The following is a 22,118-nucleotide window of genomic DNA, read 5'->3' as shown; positions in this document are numbered from 1 at the left end:
AGTTAAGCTTGGTACTGTGATATCGGATATTCACAGCTTTCTTTTTGAATTTTGGAAAAAATAATAAAATAAAATAAATGCATTTTGAATGCAAACAAGAACAATTCTATAATGAAAGCACATACACCTCTGGAGATAATAATGTCTGGTACATCACCTGATACAGCTGCTCGAAGATGTTTTAAAAAAATTAATAAATTTAAAAAAAAAACATTAAGTATTTGGAAGCTCTCGGTGGCATATTCAGTTGAAGCACTGGTTCTCAGTGCAGTGATGTTTTCAAGAGTCTGACCGTGCCATTGAAAAATGTAGCCAGGTGGAACAACAACGCACAATTGATCAGTGTTACCCAGGGAGTGAGGGGTTGGTTGGCAGGCTATTCCCCATCTCATCAAACTAAAGTGGCCTCTCTGGTCAGTTGGGTGCCTGCAATTTGTATTATTCTGCCAGCTCAGCTAGCAGACTGCAGAACAATCACACTGCAAAAACCAAAATATAAGTTGAACTTAAAAAGCATTTTTTTCTTATATTAAGACTTAAAGAAGTAATAGGGCATGCAACAAAATCCAAGAATTCCCAAAAAGGTAATCAGATAAATGAAAGAAAAGTTGGGAAAACACTTAAGTGCAGAAAAAAGTCATATTGATTTATTGGGATTAAGGCTCACAAGGCGAATGACTAGCCGTGGAGCAAAGAAGGCTCCTGCACTGCTGTCTATGTGCTGGTGACATGCTTCCAGAAACAAGCTCTCTTCCTCAGGTAACATTGGGAAAAACTGCTGCACTATGTAACTTATCTATCCTAGAATAGGAAATGCATTATATCTGAAGGAGTGGACAAGGCAAACATACTTACTAATACAAGAAAATACAAGAAAAAGTGCTGATGTGTGGTCACCAAAGGAATTACACACAAAAGCCTACAGAAAAGACAATGCAAAACCTACAACTACAACACACACACACACACACACACACACACACACATATATATATATATATATATATATATATATATATATAAAACAGAAACTCATTAGGGCCATTAGGGGCTACTGTGTTTAAATAATGAAATAATGAAGCGTGCCTCTGTCCAGAGAACTTTTCCGTCATAGTCTCCACCACAGGGTGATGGCAGCCCTTTTTTAATGGCCCAGAAACTAAATTGGGAAATGGTATGTCCCAAATGTTTGAAATGGACTGTTAGGGTATACGTTTCATCATTTCTCTTGATGCTGCTTTTATGTTCTGCAATGCAGTTTTTGAAAGGGTGTGATGTTTCACCAATGTAAAGTTTTGGGCAAAACATTGAATGGCATATACCACTTCTTTTTTATTGCACATGTTGTGAAAGGGAATTTGTTTTTTTGGTATGTCTATGAGGAATGTGTTTTACATGTGTAGACCAGGGGCAAAAACAGCAATGGCCACAGTTAATGACCTATAGGGGGCAACCCTGTTAGGTGGACTTGATGGTCTCAGGTATCCTATGCTCCGCATGAACCAGCATGTCTGTCAAACTGGTGTTGCACTTATAGGCAACAATGCTCTCTTTAAAAAATAAAAATAAAAGAAAGTCTCATGCACTTGTAGGACACCCCAATGTTTCAACAACGCACAGCTGATCCTATTGGCAAGTGGAGAATATTGCAGGATGCAAACTAGATGATCACTAGTGCGTCTATGTCTGGGCTCCAGAACAGCATCACGAATGGAGCACAGTGTTCTTTTACAGGCTTTTCTGACAACTGATTTACTATAACTCCTCTCTATAAACCTGCCTAAACAGCAGTGTGGGGGCTTTCTTTGTTCCATTCACCTTGTGCGTTCTAAGCCCAATAAATCAGTATAATTTTTTTCATCAAGTGTTTTCCCTAAATTGGATTTGGACTTAAATTCTTATTTATATGACTTTTTTTCTGTTTTCTTTTGCTAAATAAGACAAAAATAGTGTCGGTAAGGTGAGACAGTTTGACTCATTTCAAAATTTGCAAATGGGGTAAGACAATTTTACTTATCAAAAAGTAACATGGCAAACTAATCAAAAAGTAACTTAAAAAAAGTTAATATTTTCTACATGAGAGAAAAGATTATATATTGTATGTCTCATTGCATGACTAAACCCTTGTTAAGACAGGTTTTTTTTGCACAGCTCAAATGCCAGTTAGCAGCACTTATTTTGAGAACACATGTCCTACACTGTGCCCAGGGAATCACCAGGGAATCACCTACTATCAATCTGGGAAAATGTATTATTATTATTATTATTATTATTATTATTATTCACACCTTGGATGAATAAGGAAACAGTAGGCTAGTTATGACTAGTAAACAATTGCACCAAATATACAGTAATATATGCTGTAGCACTACCGCAGCATATCACTGAATGGATCAAGGGTCAATTCCAATAATACTATGTGTCTGTGAAAGAATGAAAAAAACTATTTCAAGCATAGCCTAATACATACAATTGTCTGAGTAAAAACAATAATATAACGTCAAATAACACTTTATCATTAAAAAAAAACATGAATATTAATTTTTATACACTGTACTCGGCGTTACTCATCATGCATAAATAATTTAAAGTTAAGGTCATTTTCTCATATTACGTATGCATGCTCAGCCATCTATCTATAGTCAATTTATATAGCCTACCTCGAAACAACACACAAATGTGCATCAACTGTGTTCATGTAATGCAGTCAGCAATTACATTTACCAAGACAAAACAAACGTGAGCTCGTTTAAATAGGCCTACACTATTAAACAAAATATGGAAAACCGGTCCAGTGAGACTGTAATGGCGAAATTCGTGTGGACTGAGACAAAAGTCGGACGGTATTTGCGGTCTCTATGACCTCCCCTTTCGCTCCCTCCCTCTCTCCCTCCACAAAGTCAATGATGGGCGGGACAATGGTGCTCAGTTTTCAGTCGGTTACGACTGTCACAGCTCTGATCTCGAGCAGCTATTGGCTCCTGTCTGTGTCTACGTCACAATCATGATTAGAATTGATGATCGGACGTTTTGATTTCATTGTCTGGCGAAGGGAGTCGGGAAGAAATCTGCTGAATTCGAGCGTTCGTTTGATTTGTCAACAGAAAAGGTATCTAGCAAATTAATTATCTCCTAGCTTTTCATAGCTTTCGACGAAGGTTTAGTGTGCTCCGGGGGAATGGCTCGGGCCATATGTGCAGCTCCGCTTGGGGTGGGAAAACCGCAAAAGATATTTAAAGAAAAAGTTTACTTGCATTCAGACGCATGGCCTCCAGGGCCTGGCTTGCAATCGGCTCTTATCCGTAGCTAGCCCGCTGTGTACATTAGCTCATCTTGTCTTTGTTATGTTGATGTACCGCTTACCCATAGTTAGCTGTTTTGCTGTACCAAGCCGGAAAGTTATCGCTCTGGTTTCCTGTGCTCGTTTTCTATTCCGGCGACCAGTATTGCCCTTGTGGTGAACTGGGTGGATGTGCGTTTTATTCATCATCAGCGCTCTTTGTAATGTAATCAATATTACATACAGCGGCCATGCGCACTGAGTCTTTCCGAAACGGGAAGAAGGAACAAAGTAACCCTTACATTGCCTCCCTTCCCATTCAGAAAACGATTTGATCTGGTGTCAGCTTTCACCAAAGCAATCTAAGTTAACTTCTCCAGTGCGAAATCTGTGTATTTGTTTCATAGCTAACCTTAGCTATAACCTGCTGGCTAACTAGTTAGCCAGCTTAAGAAATCGTGTTTCCTTGCTTTCCGCAATTCTCATGTTTACATCGACTAACGTTAGCTGACCCTGGTGAATCAGTTAAGACTAGAGTAGGCAGAATTTACACAGTTAAACATAACGTTACCTAGCTACATCCATGACAAGCTGTTACAGTTAGCTAGCTCATAGTTCATAGTAACGTTCATAGTCTTGAAAGCTCGTCTTTAAACTTTAGAAGCAGGGTCAAACAAACATTGTTCAATGAGTCTATGTTCCCCATGTGAAATGCGCAATATCATATTTGCTGGATAGCGAATTACTGTAAGTTAGCTAGTTAGGTAGACTGTGTCGCTAGCTAAATATGTTATAGCCAGCGAACTAGAACCCAGACTACTGTTGTTTTACCGGTTCATTCTGCAAATGACCCTGTGTGAAAATGAAGCTTTTTCCAATTATTGAAATGTCACGGAGGTTTTTATATTGACTTTATCATAAATTCTAGCCTCTGTTAGTCTAAATGTTTAATGTTATGTGTTTCTCAGCGAAGGTTCCCTCGTAACGTTAGTAGACTGTTATCTGACGTAACTGCCCACGTTCTCTTGTACTTCTCATGTCGATTTTATTTAATTATCTTGACTGTGACAGCAACAATTACAGCATTTAGCTAAATGTAGCTACGTTTCTGAACTGAGAAATGTGGCAAAAGCACATTCCAGTAACACTTAATTCAGCATTTGGCGGTGACCCAATGTTGCAAACCATTGTTTGTTCTTGACTGGGGAATCTCTCTGCTCGGAAATGATTAATTTTCTCTGCCTCTACTGTTATTTTGCGACTATGAATGTTTTTTTCCCCCACAAACTGAATTATATTAAGGACACCCCAGGACAACATATTTTTAATTCCATTCATTTATTTGTAATGCCTAGTTTTGATGTCATGTACCAGCAAAAATGAGTCTGTACAGTAGCACATATAACACATCGTCATGGTCTCCTCAGTTTCTCTGTCTATTCTCTTTCAGAGCTTCTCCAGAGGGACAAGTAGGCTAGTTAGCTTTTGAAGGCCGCCAGTCGTGGAGTGCCCTGCAGCCTGCAAAACTCCACGAGACCCTCCAGGATGTAACGTTAGCAGTGTTTTCAAGCTGGGCCAGAAATCGCATAGCCCAAAGAACACTTGAGGGAAGGCTGTTGGTTTGCGCGATGGTGGACAAATCATCATTCGCCTGACCAGTCGCCCTCACTAGCTGTCCGTTTCTACAACAACCGAAGTGACCGAACTGAAACTTTGGCATTGAAAACCTGGGTTTTCTGTTGATTAGCCTACCTGACGCACCCGACTCCTCCTCCTCCAGAAATATGGAGGCATGGCAGGAAAAGCGGACCGTAAGTAGGTTATATTATATACTGTGGAACAGGCCACGGTAAGGCTTGGGGTATAACGCGAATCGATTTACAATATTTACACTATTGTTAGATGGCCGTTTTTTTAAACCCACAATGTTTATCAGAACGACCCAATCTTTAATTGTCTTCATACCCCCCTTTGAAATCCCCTGCCTACCTTTGAGTCCCACATATATTTTCACTTAAACCTCCCACGTTAAAATTTTTATTATTATTTAGGAATGTGTTTTTTTCCTACCGCTTCATTTGGTGGGAAATTATGATCAAATTAAGGCTTTACTTTGCTTGTAGTGTAGTATAATGGGCAAAGATCTGGTCTTTTAACTTAAAGGAAACGGGTTCGATTCCCGGGTAGGACACTGGTGTTGTACCCCTGAGCAAGGAACTTAACCTGCAATGCTCAGTATATATCCAGCTGTATAAATGGATGCAATGTTAGTGATTCTGTGTAAATTCTGTGTAAGTTACTCTGGATAGAGTTTCTGCTAAAAATGCCTGTAATGTAATGTTTAATATAATGGATATGTTCAAATCATTGAGTCAACTGTAGCTCCACCCATCTTGCGGCTCATAAAGCCTCTGTTTTGAATCAGTAAGTGTATGAGAATTTTCACAGTTTGTAGTACTGCAGAGATGTCTGCAATTTACCAAGTCTGTGGCCCTTTCAACGCTGATTTATACATGTTTGGTACTTGGTTCATCAAATTATAAAAGCTTTCTCAGAGTTTTCTCATCTAATGCAATCCCTTTTGTGCCTTCTAAATGGTAAAGGGGATTAACTTTATCATTTGGCAGCTGTGCTGTCCCAACCACTTTTCACCTCCACAGATGAATCTACGCTCTGTATTTTCTGCTGAGCAGCAGCAAATCCTGGAGCGTTACTATGAAAACGGGATGACCAATCAGAGCAAAAGCTGTTTCCAGATGATCCTGCAGTGCGCTCAAGAGACCAAGCTTGATTTCAGTGTGGTCAGGGTAGGATGCTGAATGAACACCTTATGGTCATTGAAATATACAAGGCTGGATTTATAGTTTGTTCAGAAATGCTGATACTATGCTACCAATCTGTTTTTGTTATTATCTGTCAGGCTTCAGCACTGAAGTGAATTTGTATGGAAACCTGCTTGTACACTTACCTGAGAAAATAAATAAAACAAATGCATTATTATTCTCATTTTATAGTTTTTTGTTTATTTTTTTAAAGATGGACCATGCTTAAAACATTTTAAAAATCAGGTTGCAGGGTTTAGCTTGCCCATGACTGTATTTTTAATTTGTACGTAGGGTCTACTTGAATATTTTGTGTGACTATTTTTTTCTTCCTCTTGATAGACATGGGTGGGAAACAAGAGGCGGAAACTGGCGTCTAAGGTGGAGCAGCAGAACGTGGTGGTGGCACACGGTCCTCCCGGGCACAGTGCGGTAGGAGCAGGTGGTGGGGCGCTGGTGTTGACCCCTGAAATGGTGGCTTCGCGGAACGTCCAGCGGAGCGCGCCGGTTGCACACCTCCACCCGCCAGCCTCCGCGTCCTCCACGTCCCCCGCCCCCTCCTCCTGCTCCCCCCACAGTAGCGGGGGCGGGCACAGCAGCAGCAGCAGCGGCGGCAACAGCAACAATAACAACAACGACGTGATTGTCACAGGCATCTACTCCCTGAGCCGCCCCTCCACCCGCCCCGAACCGCCCTCGTCGCACTCCAGGGCTACCGCCAAGGCCCCGCCCCCGCTGCGTACGGAGGCGGAGCGACCCATACAGATCCACGTTCGCCCCACCTTGAGCACGGACAGCCCGCCCCTCCACACCAAGGGGGCTCCTCTCCCGCGCAAGGCCCCCCACCACGGCAGCAGCTCAGGCCCCACCCCCGCCCTGTACAGCCAAATCAGGAAGCTCTTCTCCCCGGGGGAGCCGGCGGACGTGCCCCGGTCTTGGGCGCGGCAGTACGGGCCGCTGCAGTCAAAGTCCTGGCCTCACCCCTCCTCACAGTCCCAGTCGCAACCCCACCCCGCTCCAGCGGGCGCCGGCGCCCACAACGGTCCTCAGCCGGAGGAGGCGGAGCCCGGCGTCTGGATCCAACAGGTCTTCACCATGGCCGCCCTCGGGGGCGGGTCACGCAGATCCCCGTCCGCGGGGGGCAGCCAGACACGGCCTGCCAAGCCGCGCTCTCCCGACGGCACCGGCTGCTTTTCCATTGCCATGGAGACGGGGGATGCTGACGACGAGTACGCCAGGGAGGAGGAGCTGGCTAACATGGGGGCGCAGATCCGGCTGTGCCCAGGAGGGGGCAGTAGCAGCAGCAGCAGTGGCAGCAGCAGTGGCGGAGCGGGGGACATCAGCGGGGCTACAGGGACGAGCCAGGGGGGCCCGCGGTGGGACAGCCCCGCTACGGGACGAAACCCGACTGGGGCAAACCCCCCAAACTCTGATCACTTTGGGGGAAAAGGGTACCAGACGCCCCCCTCGTCTTCCCTCGGCCCCCACAGACAAAGTCCCTACTACACTAGCATGGCTCCGCGTGGAAGCTACCCGCTTAGGATGCCCTTCCAGGGTTCTGGGCAGACTGTGCCCAGCCTGCAGGTGAGTTCAACCAGCCTGCCAGCATACCTTCCTAATTTGAAGAGGAGGGGTGAGTGGGAAGTGGGAGTCGCTGGTTTTCTCCCAGAGAAAACAAGCTGTGTCCTGTAGTTAAGACATGGCAGGCAGGTGAGTGTACTTCCTGTTGCACTTGGGCAAACGTGTGGACGACAACATAAATACTTTTTCCCAGCTTTTGGCATCCCACTGTGTTTAGTGCAAAAGTGTGTCACACTAGTTTTTTTAGTTATGACTCCTGATACTTGTGATGAGCATGCGTGGGTTTGGGGACTGAGGAGCGGCGGGTGGGTTTGCAGTGACGCACGTACAGCATTGTCCAGGCCGGCTGGGCGCTCCAGCTCGCTGCTGCCGGAGTGTGGCTGTAAGGAGGTGCGGTGTGAAACCGAACGTGTGAAGTCTGTCTCCTTTCTCTCCCTCCTTCCCAACAGGCCTCAGGCTCACTCAGCGCCCCCTGGATCGTCAGCAACTCCCGCAAAAGGACAGTAAGTCTGACCGCGTTGGCGGGCTTTCGTCTGCTGATGCTGCGTTAGTTGGCCTGCGTGTTTTTTTGATTACAGCCCGTGATCACTGTGTTGGATTCAGGATAGCAGTGATGGGGGGTGAGGCTGTAAAGAAAACGTAGACTAGAGGTTGTGAGCCTAAGTCAGCCAATCAAAGAGCAGGGGTAGATTAGACAGTCAGGGTCTGGGAGTCAGTGCTTGACATTATCTTTGGAACACTGGGGCATCAAGGGGAATGAGAGCTTCTACCACAGGGTGCTACTGTAAATAACACATTGTTTAGCCATAGCACAGACGTGTAACACTTTGCACAGGTGAAATCAAAAGCTAAGTAAACACAGATTGCATTTTTAGTAACTTACAATTGCATAGTTATGAACTTACTCTTACAGCTACAGAGTCTTCAACGACTACACTTTACATGCTACATTATATTATAGTGGTAATCTGAAGCATGGTTTAGTACCTGCTAGGACACGAGTTGGCCCGGGATGAACGCGACTTCGTTACGGGCAGTTCTTACATGCGCACACTGTCTTCACTTTGAGTTGGAGATGGGAGCTGTTTTGGGGGGGGCAAGGTGCGTTATCCTTGATCAGTAGAGTTGGTTGGCTTTGACACTGTAGTTGACCTTGGCTGTGGCATGATTTAAGTTTCAGGCACATTTTATGGTTTCAGATAGGCTACGATATCAGTAGCATGGTTCTTTTGATCTCAGGTATTTCTGAGAACGCTGAACCACATCCCTTTTGTCCCTGCTCCACCGCAACACTAGAGTCTCTCATTCTCTGTTGTTCTTTTGATTGGCTGATTTTTCTCAGGGTACTAGAAGCTGGGGTTGTTTTGGCCCCCGATGCCATGTTAATCAGGTTAATCAGGCACTGTAGGATCTAATTAGTTTGATTGTGTGCCTGCCAATAATCAGAATTCTATTAACTCATTTAGTCTGGGGGGGAAGGGGGGGCAGGCCTGAACATGGGAAACTCATCTGATGACTGTGGTGTCTTATTGGCCAGTTGGTAGTGTGTTTATTTGATTAATAAGCAGAACAGCAAGGTAAAAAGTGTCCAAACAAAAAAAGCATCCTCCACTTTAAACTGAAACAGTCACAGGCACAAATCGGTCTTGGCTGAAATATCTGTCATTGTTGTCCTAACCTCCTCCACAGAGCTGAGTAAATATAGACTGATGTGGTTCTGCTTGGGTGGGAGTGTAATTGACTGTTGGGGAGGTTTGTCTATCTCCCTGTGTACTTGCATCTATTTTTACACATAAGAGCGCGTGTGAGTGTGAGCGGTGAGAGTGTGAGTGTGTGTGTGTTTGTGTTTGTGTGCAAGTGTATCAGTTTGCACATGTGCACAAGCATATATATGTATCTGTATACAGGTATGTATAAGTGTGGGACTGCAGGTGATTGTTTGAGTGCGTACGTTTCTGTGAGTGACTAGTCGCCTACCTGAAATTGGTCAGGTGTGTATCAGTGTGTATGTCTGTTCCCTCCCATAATGAAGGTGTCTGAAGTGCATTGTGGGATGTCATCGACCAGTAGTGCATGTTGCCCTGTGCAGCTACAGGACAGGACACAGTTCAGTGAAAGGGACCTGCACACGCTGAAGAGGTACTGGGACAATGGCATGACCAGCCTGGGATCCGTCTGTCGGGAAAAGATCACTGCTGCATCCACAGAGCTGAGCGTGGACAGCGAGATCGTCAAGGTACAGCGCGAAGAGGCTTAACTTCGAAGAGAAGAATTAAGTAGCCGTCAACAGAGGACTTTCACTTCTGCCAATGTATATGGGAGGTTCTTAATGAGTCCACTTTGGCATATGGCACTACAAAGCCCTGCATTAAGAGAACACCCAACACCCTTTATAGGTCATATTTATGGATATATATGGCATTACCATTACCACTGTGAAATTTATGTTCCAGCGTTACCTGTATGTGTGTGTATTTGCTGTTACGTTGCTAAGTGCTCATTTCTCTCCTCGTTGGCAGACCTGGATTGGTAATCGCCGCAGGAAGTACCGCCTGATGGGCATTGAGACCCCGCCCCCGAAGGGAGGTCCTGCCGTGTTCACCAACCACTCGGAGTCAGAATCGCCGTGCCGCTGGACTCCGGACGTAGACGACGTCACCACCCCTGAGCCGGGGGAGGACGGCGAGAGGACGGACGAGGTGTCCATCTGTCTGTCCGAGGGTGAGATTCGGCCTGCACTCCGCCATATTCCATATTCCATACCTCATTTCCAGACCTTTTGTGCTGTCTCTGATTTGATGGGGGTCCAGGGACGGACATTTTTTTCCTGCAGCATAATCTTTTGGCAGAATGTCTTCTGATGAAAGGCTCTGAAATTCCCTGTATTCTGTTGCAAGCACACTCCTGCATATAGGGCTAGCTAGTGTGTGCTGCAGTGTTGGAAATTTAGGATCTTTCTAAATAAGCACAGCTGGAAGGTAAATTGTTGCATTATGTATTAATGCTTTATAGTTTGATAAATCAACATTAGTTTTTTAGTATGCAACAGCAGTGAATTTGTAATCCTCAGTGAATTCATGGAAGTAGTGTTCTGTTTTATCACAGATTTCCACTGCAGGGAGTGATGGCTGTTTGATTACTCGTTACAGGGATCGTGCTAATTAACGGCCCCTTTGAACAGTGGAGAGCAGGGCCCTGTTTCACAATGCAGGATTACAGAGTTAGCTGGATAACTGTATGTGTTACACTTTCCATTGCATTTATATAGCACTTTTTCAAACTTTCAAAGTGCTTTACAGTGATAAGTGGGAACTCACCTCACCCACCACAGTGATGCATGGCAGCCATTTTGCACCAGAACGCTCACCACACATTAACTAAGGTGAAGAGGGAGAGAAAAATTTCAGCCAATTAAATCAGGGGATGATTAGGTGGCGAGTTCGAGAGAGCCCGGTTGGGCATTTAGCCAGGACACCAGGGAACCGCAGAGTCAAGACCTCGGTCTCATGCGAAAGACAGCATCTCCAACAGCACAGCATCCCCCTCACTCCACTGGGGAATTGGGGTTTATTTAACCCAGAGGGAAGATTGCCCCCCACCAACACCACTTCCAGCAGCAACTTAGTTTTCCCAGATGATCTCCCATCCAAGTACTAACCAAACCCACGCTTGCTTAGCTTCAGCAATTTGGCAGGAGCAGAGTGCATGACTAATACTACACTGAATAGAAGTGACCATCATGGTAGGATGGTTTACTGTGGTTTTCTTCTTATATGCTGGATGTTTTCAGTGAATATTCTGCAAAAAGTGGGAAATATTATGCTGAAGACTACATAAAGACCTCAAAGGCCACACTTGAACTTTTATTTAATTCGGTAGGCTAGTTAATCACGACATGACAGAGGACAAAACACTAAAGCAACACCTTTGATTGCATGAATAAACTGCACGTCATGGGGCAGCTTTAAAAACCAAACTAATCCAAGGCCTGCAGCCAAATGGAGTCGGGTTCAAGGGTTGCCACTGACATACAGATCAATGCCTGGTTCAACTGCGCATCTCACTACCGTCCCAGCAAACGATTCTCAGGCCTACCTTAGCCTGTAAAAGACTTGCTAGTGATGTCCTTTTTTTTTTTTGCGGTGTGCTTTGTGGCCTTTCTAATTGGCTGGTCGTGGCAGGGATGTGAAGAGCTCCGCTCTGCATGACCGGGGTTTAGAGATGGCACGACCGTTAGCGGGGTACACAATGGAGAAAGGTCTGAGGCCGGGGAGTAATCCCTCGCTGACGCCCGACGGGGCACAAACAAAGTGGATTATGTCAGCGCGGAGGAATCCGCCATTGTTGATCCTGTCCAAACAGGGCTCAAGGCCGCGGGCTCAGTTTGGCTCTCATGCCGTTAGCGGGAGCTCCGCGGCTTTGGCGCGCCCAGCTCTTCGTTTGCTACTCTTTCGAGTGCCCGTTGCCCTCCGACAACCGTTGCTAGTTGTTTGCTTTGTTTCTCTGTTCTTTTCGTCTATCTTTAGTGGTGGTTTAAAAAAAAAAAAAAAAAACATCTGAAAATCTGTTTCCTGAATGTGCTAATTTTCAATATAAAAAAAGGACAAGTGAGTCACAGGATGTGTGTGTAGAACACCCATCATATGATTATGGATTACAAAAGCGGTCTTCGCTGAACAACAAGAGTAGTTTCTACAGACACCGCTGAAGGTATAGCATTTAAGACATCTGTACCTCTACCCTCTGTGTTTGTCAAATATTTTTAAACAAAACCAGCAAGACTCATTGCTGACTTATTTTGGAAAACTTTTTTCCTTTCATCTCTAAAAGTTGATTATCTTTGCTCCGCCTTTTAGACCAAAGAAGTCCAATCTGTTGTCTCTGTGATTCAGATCTGAGAGAGTCGCTAATGGGCTAAAGGAAGAGGACTGACACCCCCTCTATCCTGTAGAGCTGGAACCACAGGCCACAACCAGTACAGCATATTTACTTTTCCCTCCAGATTTCAACAACAACCCAAAGGCCGATGATTTCCTGCAGAAACAGTTTTCCTCCAGAAAGTAAACGGTAACTTTAATGAGCTCGTGTGGCTCGGCTCAACAGTGGGAAAGGCTATAACGAGCCAGCCTGGTTCCAGTCTGACTGTAGGAATGGAGACTGGGAGAGCTTCCTCGGTGTAACCTGGGGATTGATGTAGATGATTCTGTCTTCACACAGATGGTGGCAGTGACACCTACCAGAGAGAAGACAGTGGTGATGGGGATGGTGAGACCACTGGCGGTACCCTGGCTGACAATGTGGTATGTCACATTTCCTGTTTGTCAGTGTGGTGAAAATGATTAATTCAAACTATGGTTAGACCTCTCCATGACAGAATGTCAAGCACCCTAAGGGGATTTCTTGCTCTGCCATAAATGGAAATGGCAAAGAATCAGCGAGAGTTGCTGTATTTGGGTGTGCGTCTGTGAAGGTCCTAGACCTGCTTCTTGTAATTTATCTATGATGATATGATCTGTGGTGATCCGTGAAAGCCAGCTGTAAAATACTGTTTGTGTACATCTTTGTTACATTTCATTTATTTTATGCATAACCAAGAACTCCACGTTGTCCCGAACCCCATAGCTCTGTCCTCCATAAGTTCAGGTGGGCACACACTAACATCTTATACAGTCGTCACAAGTGATTTTTTCAGCCACGCCCTAGCTGGCCCCATCAAGTAATAACATGTCAAATTGGTATTATCAACCATATAACTGTAGAGATTAAATTAATACAGGTACATCTATGCAATTAATCTCCAGATGTCTGGGTAAAGGACATTTTACACGTTATACATGATACCGTATTTCAGAATGGCTATAGGGACTGCACAATGGCACCTAAAGTAGATCATTTCTCAGTTACATCCAGGTGTCTTGTGATGCAGCATATGCATATGTGGTGCATTGCATAATTTAACTACTTTTTGGTTTTATATTCTGCACACTTTGACAGAAAATTGAAATAATTGATGATGAGGAGGAGGAAGATGGTGACGTGATTGGCTCAGACATGGAACACCTGCAGAATCTCGTGGAGTTTAAGGTACGGACAAGACAGGGCCAGTCTTTCCAGGGGTATGTGGGCTAAATGGCCTTTTAGGTTTTCCAAAGCCTGAAACACAAATTCACTGCTGTCTAATGCTGTCTAAGATTTCTCATGATGAGAGAGTGAGGCTTTATGAGGATGTTTTGTGCAGTTACATTTTTCAATTTAGTCATGTAGCAGACGCTCTCATCTATAATTCAATCTAATCACCTTGCTCATATGGTATAATCTGGCAGTGCCCTACCTGGCAATGAAATCTGCTCAGTTGCCTAACCATTATACTAGGCTGCCACCCGACAGCTTACACCATTATGTTACGCTGCCACCCGACAGCTTACACCATTATGCTAAACTGCCACCATACAACCTCCGCCATTATGCTACACTGCCACCCTATAGCTCCCATCCGCTATCAGTCATGTGGTTGTTAGAACAAAGCAAAAGCTGTTGTTTTGTACAGGAAAACACAATTATTTTTGACAAAAAACTGTGCATTACTGAATATGCATGATGGCTCCATCCATTTTTGAGTTCATGAAGCCTTAGATGAATCACAATCACAGTTGTACTGGTAATCACAGAAAGGTCACCTGGGACTATGTTCTCAAAAATACAAAAAACGACTTTAACTGTTCAGCAGTTATTTAATGTGTGTCTATTAGGATTGTGCTGACATTGCTATATCCGTTATGCTGTATCCTTTATGTGTGTCATTATATTCAGGTGTAGCCTGGTCATCTACTGTTCAAGTATATGAAAATACAGTAGTTGTACTATCCACTTTCAAAAGATCTTCCATTTAAAATAGTTTTTCATTTTCTTTGAAATGTTCTGCTATTTTGTTTCAACTATTGATTCCTCCAGATATAATTGCATGATAGCAGTAGTCGGCGCATAATTTTCATAATTATATAATAGGTCATAATGATTTTATTATCCTATTTTCCGACTACCAGGCACACCACTAATATCCAAGTAGATATGTAAATCCATTCCATATTTTCTTGAAAAGGGTATTTAAGTATACCTGAATGTAAAATCTTGGGAAAGTGCTTAGTTGGATATGGCAAGCCCACACGAGGCTAATAGCCTTACAAGGAAGAACTGTCTGACCACACATTGGCCCTGGGTTTTATCTTCCCGTAGAACATTAATTGGTCTAATTTAAACATGGATTCTTGGTTATCGGTTTCTGCAGTCTCTCTCTTACTGACCCGATGAGGCTATATGCTGTTGGCTCAAAGTCCATACGAGGAAAGTACTTAATAGCAATGGGCAGACTTCACATTTGCCAGATTTTCCTTGAAAGCAATTACACCAAAAAATCTCAGTCATGTTTAGGCAATTTCTGTTCTCCTGTCGTGTCGACTCCTCAGGATTTAAAGGAGGAAAAAACGTCAGCCCCGGCAGTGTGGCTTACAGGACTGCTCAGAGAGACGGTTCAGAGTGACCATTCCTCACGGCCAGTGCTTCTCTAAGCCCCTGCTTATTGTCTGGAAGGCCAATGCACGGATGGCCACATCCAGAGCCAGGCGATGCCAGGCATTCCTAATCCCCTCCTCGAATCAGAAACGCTTCCGCCCGAGCGACGAGCTGGCGAACTCACAGCGCCCTGCTCTGCGCCCTTCGCACTGGCAGGCCCAGAAACTTACCGGATTTGCATACAAATAATGCCCGGGACAAATTATTCCTGTAGGTGTGAGTAACCCCTCTGACTGCTTTTTTGCATCTCAATAAAGCCCGACCTAGTTTTAATTTCCCCAGTCACCAGAGAGGCGGAGTGTCAGCAGGCTGGGTAGAGTCTCCCGTATAGCGGGTTGTGCCGGTGAAGTGTGACCGCGAACTTAGCCTCCGCTTCATTAGCGCAGCCGTCTACACGGTGGTATGACTCCATCAAACGGCGCATCAAATTCTTTTGTTTAAGAAGTGGAAATATTTTTGGTGCTAGGTTTGGACCGTCACCTTGAGCACAGCACGGAAGCGAAAATTCCTGTCACCAGAATCACACTGAGGAAGTGACAGAGGTCGGAGGTAAATGTTGCAACTTTCACCGGTTAGTTCCTCCGGCTCAGAGAATTAATTGCGTCCATCTGCTCTTCTCCAGCATGAAGAGGTGCGCTTCCTTGAGAGTGAGCTAGAGAACCAAAAACAGAAGTACACTGAGCTGCAGAACTTTACTCGGAACTTACTAAATGCCATGAAGAATGACGACAAGGAGAAACAGCAGGTGAGCAAAAGGAAACGTATTGGGAAATGGACCAGAATGGCTGCCTAGCCTCAACTAGTCAACTTAATGACAAGCCTACCATCACATCCAAATCAGGGGCTTTCAAACTTCCACTAAATATTGCAAACTTGAAAATCAGTAAATGTATCAAACACAGAATGTGTAAATGACTGAGATTGAACTTTACATACTTAAAATATATCTAGCTTCAGCAACAAGCTAAAAGCTGATAATATAATATATTGTGATGTATGTCAGTTATACATTATAGGGAGAAATTAAAAGCAATCATTGAGAACATATGTTGCAATAACAGCAGTATAAAAACTTATGACAATGATATGGCATGGTGATGCAGAAAAGGGAAGGAGAGCTAGCCTTGTGGTATGATGAAAGCACTCAGTATGCACAGTGCTTGTGAAGTGGATCTGCTTTTATACTCTGTCTCCAAACATCAGCTTGATCTTGCCACAGTTATCACCTAATACATCTCCTGTTATGGGCTTGTGTTGTGGATTTGTTTGTAAGTTTGTAAGGTAATGAAAGCTGTTTTGTCAACTTTTCCCAGACACACCTGTTCCATAAAGAAAAATGAATTAAGTTTTATTTTTTTTCCTTCCCAACCTGGAATCAGCAACTGTGTCCCTAGGTTACTGTTGTGCCACCTGCATCTGTGCCACATGCACCTGTGCCTCGATACACTCAACTGCTATTTTTTACCCTACGGCGCACACAGTATTATAGAAGAGCTAGCAGTGTTAGCAGAGGCATAGTTTTCACCGATAACAGCTGGTGTTGTAGCCAGTGGCCACCTGGCATTTTGCTGGGAGAAGCTAATGTAGCAGCAAACCAAGGAACCCTGCCAACTTAAACCCCATCCTTGGCTAGATAAGAATATTTGTGTCCCCTCTCTGTGGACTCCTGGTCAGGCAGCTCTGGAAAAAATTACGAGACCACCATCCCATATTTTTAGGAGAAGAATTGGGGTTACTCCACAAAATAATGATTGTTGAACCCTTACAAAGTGAAGACATTATTTCTATTATTTATTTATGGGTATAAACTTGTATAGTTGGCATTGTTCAGTGTATAACAATCACTTTATGGTGCCCTGAAATGGGTGGATATGTATAAATGGTGCTGTAATTACAAATCTAAAATTGTGGAGTACAGAGCCAAATCAAGAAAATATATATATCTTTGTCCCAGACATTATGTAAATGTCCTGAATGACAATATTTTTGTTTGGAATTAAAATCAAATGTGGCCAGTGGTTCATGAAAGAATATCAAAAGTTAGATTTTACACAGATACCCATAAAACTGTTAATCTGAAAATTTGATGTTGTCTCTTAATTTTGTCCTGAGCAATAGATGGCTGATGAAAGTTCAGAAGCTCAAAAATCATACTATTTTTCAAACACAGTTGGAAAGGAAGTGCTGCATACTCCTTGGGTCCGTCGGACCAGGAGGAAAGCATGGCACCACCGGCTCATCTTGTGGTCTTTCACCTGCCCCTCAGGAGCTGTTGGCGAGCCTACCTCAAGACGTTGAAGAGGACTGTGAGATGAGTCCGGAGATGGGGGAGGAAGCTGGTGTCTCATCGATCTGCATCCAGAGCTGTTCCCCAGGGCCAGAGGAGATGGGGGAACAGGCGCCCCTGTGACAGTGGCCCTCACCTCTACACACCTTCCCCTCTCACTACAACCACCACACACTCCATACGGTGCCTGCTGACACACTCACACCTAACTGTACTGGGCTCGGAATGCCTTTTTTTTCTACTGCATATCAGATCGCCTTGTTCAACATTTCCGGTCCAACTACAATAAATGCCACTAACTTGATTGGCTGTCTCTGTCATTTATCTGTCTTTGTAGGAAAGGCATTATGGATCTTAATTTAAAACTGCACGCTTTCCCTTTTCCATCCCTCTGCCTTGATGTTTACTATTCCCTTGACATCCTTCTAATTGAATTTCACCTCGCACTTTATGTTGTGCTTTTCAAGCAGTAAAAATAAAAAGTGCAGTGTAGAATGAAATAGTTCTGTATTTTAAATTTATGAACTCTACCAGATTACTAAATAGCAACGTGGAGAAATTAGGTCCACACCCGTGGATAAGAGAGATTGTCTGGTCCTCTATCAGGAGTACCCGCTGTTAAAACGCCTGTGCGAATGACAAATGTCTGAACAACAGATAGGCTACTCCAGGTGCGACAGATGAGCAGGGGTTCCCTCTTGAGGCGGAGCCGGGAGTGACCACGGTAACAATGAAAAGCACATCTTCAACCGCTTCGAGGTGGAAAAAGAATCACATTACGACACTCTTATCTAAATTGCCGTTTTATTCGCAGGCGTGTGTGAGCTTTTGTAATTGTACAAAGGATGCGAAGCTTGAAATTTTTTATGCGGTCATATGTGTCTGAGAAAAATGCGCACAAGGTTGGAAGAGAATCTGCAGTCTTCATAATTTGACTTACCTGCTAAGGTGGGTAACTTTAAATTGAGCTTGAGGTGTAGATGTTAATCAATGCATTATGAAGTGAAGGGAGTAACACAAATAAAACGTATAAAGGTGCAAATTTTCATGACTAATAACATTTAGTCTAAATGGAATCACATTACAACTGACACACCACGTGTGTTCTACATTAGGCTAATACAGTCAGCACCGATGAAAGGAAAAATTAATGTAATTGTAGTTATAGCCTAGACGAGATAATAATGTAATGCATACGAAAGCACACATTGTAGGTTAAATTTCTAATTGTGTAGCAATCATACTGTCATATATATGCCCCTCTCCAGCAATTATTAAGGGTTTTTCCAACCTGGCTGCCAAGGTTATTTTTGTTCAGGTTTTTACCCACCCCAGGTTTGAGTTGTTTCTCGGGATGGGGAAATCCTTAGCTTCATGGCGTCATAGCTACGTCAGTTGTACTTGCTTCCCATACTGTTCATCAGACGGCCATATTCACATCTATAGGAATAGCAAAGGGACTGGCCATAGACGATCCGTACGTGATACAGTCTGCTACACTCCAGATAGACCGTGCACCGTCGGTAGAACTGGGTAACGTTATTAGTTAATCTTCGTCGCAACTGAAAACCAGGGGGCGGAGGCAACCAGGCTGACCAGTGAAACGAAGAAATGCAGTCTGAAATAAGGCAGTAGTCAATAGTACAATGCCTTTTGCTCAACCGCAGGATTCCTGGCACAAAATGGAGGTACATACCGTTAGTAGCGAGGTATGTATCATATATTTAACTGCATCGTAACTGTTATATACGATTTGACAGTTGTCAGTTTTGGTGCAAGCTCAATCGGCAGCGTGTTCGCCACGTAGCAATCAAGCTCCTAAACTTGTGTACTTTGTCTCCGCAAGCGGATGAACTGGGGTGTTTTGCAGTTGTTCAGCAATTAAGCTCCACATGGCCAGCTAACTAAAAAGTAAACTTGACAGTTATGTTAAATAAGTTTCTTTATTTTGTTTTGGTGACGTTTCTACCAAACTATCTTTTAGCTAACTAAACACCAAGACACAACATCCAGCTTGCTAGTATGCAACGGTAAATCCAAGTTATTTACTTGGGTAGCTGATCACTGGCTATCGGTTTCGCAGGTATATCTGCCGGGACAAAAATGGTAGAGCTACTGGAGTCCCAAAATTTCAATTAGGTGCTAGCAAGCAATAACCTCTTTGTAAACGTATTGCCTCTTAACTCCGCTAACCCCCTGCTTCCGAAAGCAACAGCAGCGTTAGCTTGTCGCTGTGCTAGCTAGCTAACTTGTATTCGCTGTTGTGGGTTGTTGTTTGCAGCAATGTGCCTGCAAACATGTATAGAAAGCAAATTAAATAAGCGCTAGTTTATATATCAATTGCGCTGTGGTTTCGGGGCATCCTGTGCTTAATTTTCTTACCATAGTCCATATGACAACGCAAAAGTTGAACTGAAGTTGAATGTCATCTACGAGAGGCAGCTAGCTACTTAGCCCTAGATAAATGAAATTGACATATCGGACTTGCAGTTAGCTTGCAGACAGAACCGCGCATGCTTCTTCAGCTGGGTCAGTGTTTTTAACGATTAAGTTTTGTGTTGCCGGTCTTTCCAGTTAGTATGATTGAACAGCGTAACTTTAATTTACAAAATGAAAAGGAACACGTCTAGTAACCAAACATTCCAACAGTTTTCTGAAATGCGCATTTATCGTAACACAGTGGTTTATTTAAAATGGCTAGAACAAAGCGTTTTACACTGACGTTCTGATTTGTGCAATATATGGATCAGCAGCGTCTTATGTCCTGTCCTGCCAACAGACCGCCGTACAAATAGCCAAGTAAAGAGATTTTATGCCCTAAATCTGGTCGTGTTCTGAAGAGTTGGCGCTGGCATTGTAAGTGCAGGCTACGTTTTGTTTCACTGCAGACTGCGCGTAATATTGTTTTGGTTCTACATACACAATATCTCCCTGTATAATTATTGAAACGGCAAGGGCATTGCATGTTACCTGGGTGAATGTGTCACTGCATATGGGAATCTACAGGGATATAGGCTATTTGGCGTGCTGCATATGTGACTGAATTGAAGAATAAATCAATGCAGTTCTGCCGACAATTGCGTCGGAGTTGCCTTAATAATCAGTTGAAATACATTATTATTCTCTCTTCTAATGCATGATGTCCGATCGTTCAAGAAAGCATTACAGAATAAATTGGCTTGTTCCGTTCTGAACATTCTTGTTTGTTGATGCTCGAATTTGTCATTATTTAGTCAAAGCAGATGTAGCTTAACACTACCTTATATGGCACTGTTATTTGTTTCTTTAGTTAGTGCTAGTAGCCTTCAGTCGTATACATTGCACCTCATTTCCTGCTATAGTTGAAAGTGTCAACGCTACAACGTGTCTGTCTTTGCTAGTCCTCAATACTGTCTTTTTCTGTAGGTGGCATGCTGGCCAGCCAGCATTCATCCATCCATCTCACAGATCCTGCTTTTTGCTGATGAAACAAATGCCATCTGCTGACATCAGATAAGAGTGTCACTCTGAGAACAATGGTGTAGTTCAGGGGACCTGACAATACCCTCACATCCCAAAGCCGGCATTGTACTTGCACTACTATGTTTAACATGCCCACACCCTCTTTAAATCACTCTCGGTGCCCTAATCCTTCTGTTACTGTCTGCCAGGATGAATGAAACAAATGGGATAAGCTATACATTGGGCTTTTTAATTCTGTCTCTAAATCTACTTTTGTGTGCTGTTGTACATTCTGTAAAATAATGTGTCTTTAGTGTTTTTTCTTATCATTGAAATGATTGAAAGAGAGAGTGAGAGATTGATTTGACTTGACTTACTTTGATGCCCCTTCATTAGAACATCAGTCAATTCATTACACTAGAATAAAGATAAAAATATTAATAAAACCAACCAATACACACACCTGTCAATACACACAGTATCAAACTAAAAACGCCATCAAAAAGGGAAAAAAAACCTTGTCACAAAGGGCGGGGATGAAGATGGGGGGTTTGGCATTAAAGTAGGGTGCATCTATGGCCCATTGACAGATGGGTCAGGTGAGATGACTCATAGGAAGGAACTGGATTGTAAACAGTGTTGTCATAGATAACACAGGACCGGCTCTATTTTGTATCCGCTTTCCTGTACACTGCCACCCTGTCTGATTTGAGACTCCATTAACATTGGTGGAATTTGTGGGTACCATACTTCAGATTTCCATAAGCCAGACCGTTTGCATTTAAGGTAGATGTCTGTGCGGTGAAATCTGTTTTACTCTCTGTGGTAGACCCAGTCTGATCTAAGATCTCTGCTTCAAATACTAAGTTAAGTTGATTGCGTTCTTACATTTTTGAAACTCCACTGCTGCTGTTCGAGCACCTTCCTCAAGCCTTGATATTCATTATGTTTCTTACATGAAAGTAGTTTTTTCCCTCTTTCTTGTGCTTTGAATGGATCCTGACACTCAGAGCTACATTTTAAAAAATCGTCCAATGCTGCTGTTTGAAATGTGCTTTCTGTAAGCAGTTGCAGCATCTCCTGGGACATGTATTTCTCAGCAGGTAATAATGGTTTGTGAATGCTTGTAAACACTGTG

General features: G+C 43.5%; 2 protein-coding genes across 13 annotated transcripts in view; both read left to right on the top strand.

Moving 5' to 3' along the window:
• Positions 1–2,954: 2,954 nt before the first annotated feature.
• On the top strand, positions 2,955–17,843 carry hdx (highly divergent homeobox). Of its 7 annotated transcripts, none has more exons than XM_064328367.1 (11): positions 2,955–3,109; positions 4,731–5,091; positions 5,941–6,087; positions 6,445–7,686; positions 8,133–8,186; positions 9,773–9,919; positions 10,203–10,404; positions 12,901–12,983; positions 13,678–13,767; positions 15,875–15,997; positions 17,519–17,843. In XM_064328367.1, the coding sequence occupies exons 2-11, from the start codon at positions 5,065–5,067 to the stop codon at positions 17,660–17,662; spliced, it is 2,259 nt and encodes a 752-aa protein (XP_064184437.1). In that variant the 5' UTR covers positions 2,955–3,109; positions 4,731–5,064; the 3' UTR covers positions 17,663–17,843. The 7 variants fall into 7 exon arrangements, with proteins under 7 accessions (XP_064184437.1, XP_064184434.1, XP_064184435.1 ...); XM_064328364.1 differs by having other exon boundaries at positions 9,716–9,919; XM_064328365.1 differs by having other exon boundaries at positions 5,908–6,087.
• Positions 17,844–18,953: 1,110 nt separating this feature from the next.
• Positions 18,954–22,118, top strand: part of rps6kal (ribosomal protein S6 kinase a, like) — a 28,416-nt gene continuing 25,251 nt past the window's right edge. The window contains exons 1-3 of one of the 6 annotated variants that reach the window (XM_064328359.1): positions 19,810–20,068; positions 20,319–20,395; positions 20,945–21,106. Coding sequence is in view for 2 of the 6 variants with exons in the window: in XM_064328355.1 (XP_064184425.1) it covers positions 19,186–19,248 (63 nt within the window). In the remaining 4 variants the exon portion in view is untranslated. Of the gene's footprint in view, positions 19,249–19,809; positions 20,069–20,151; positions 20,396–20,944; positions 21,107–22,118 lie in introns of those variants that run through there. The other 5 variants (XM_064328358.1, XM_064328360.1, XM_064328356.1 and 2 more) reach the window with 5 other exon arrangements.

The sequence above is a fragment of the Anguilla rostrata genome, chromosome 3 (assembly GCF_018555375.3).
Source record: "Anguilla rostrata isolate EN2019 chromosome 3, ASM1855537v3, whole genome shotgun sequence".
In the NCBI taxonomy this organism is placed as follows: domain Eukaryota; kingdom Metazoa; phylum Chordata; class Actinopteri; order Anguilliformes; family Anguillidae; genus Anguilla; species Anguilla rostrata.
Note: the sequence above shows the minus strand (reverse complement) of the source record. Positions and strands in the feature narration are given on the sequence as shown.

Bases quoted from the DNA above. Each gene is read 5' to 3' on its own strand.
- hdx (XM_064328361.1), top strand. From the start codon at position 5,065: ATGGAGGCATGGCAGGAAAAGCGGACC. The intron at 5,092-5,907 runs GTAAGTAGGTTA...ATCATTTGGCAG, and splicing joins CATGGCAGGAAAAGCGGACC to CTGTGCTGTCCCAACCACTT. The intron at 15,998-17,518 runs GTGAGCAAAAGG...CCTGCCCCTCAG, and splicing joins ACGACAAGGAGAAACAGCAG to GAGCTGTTGGCGAGCCTACC.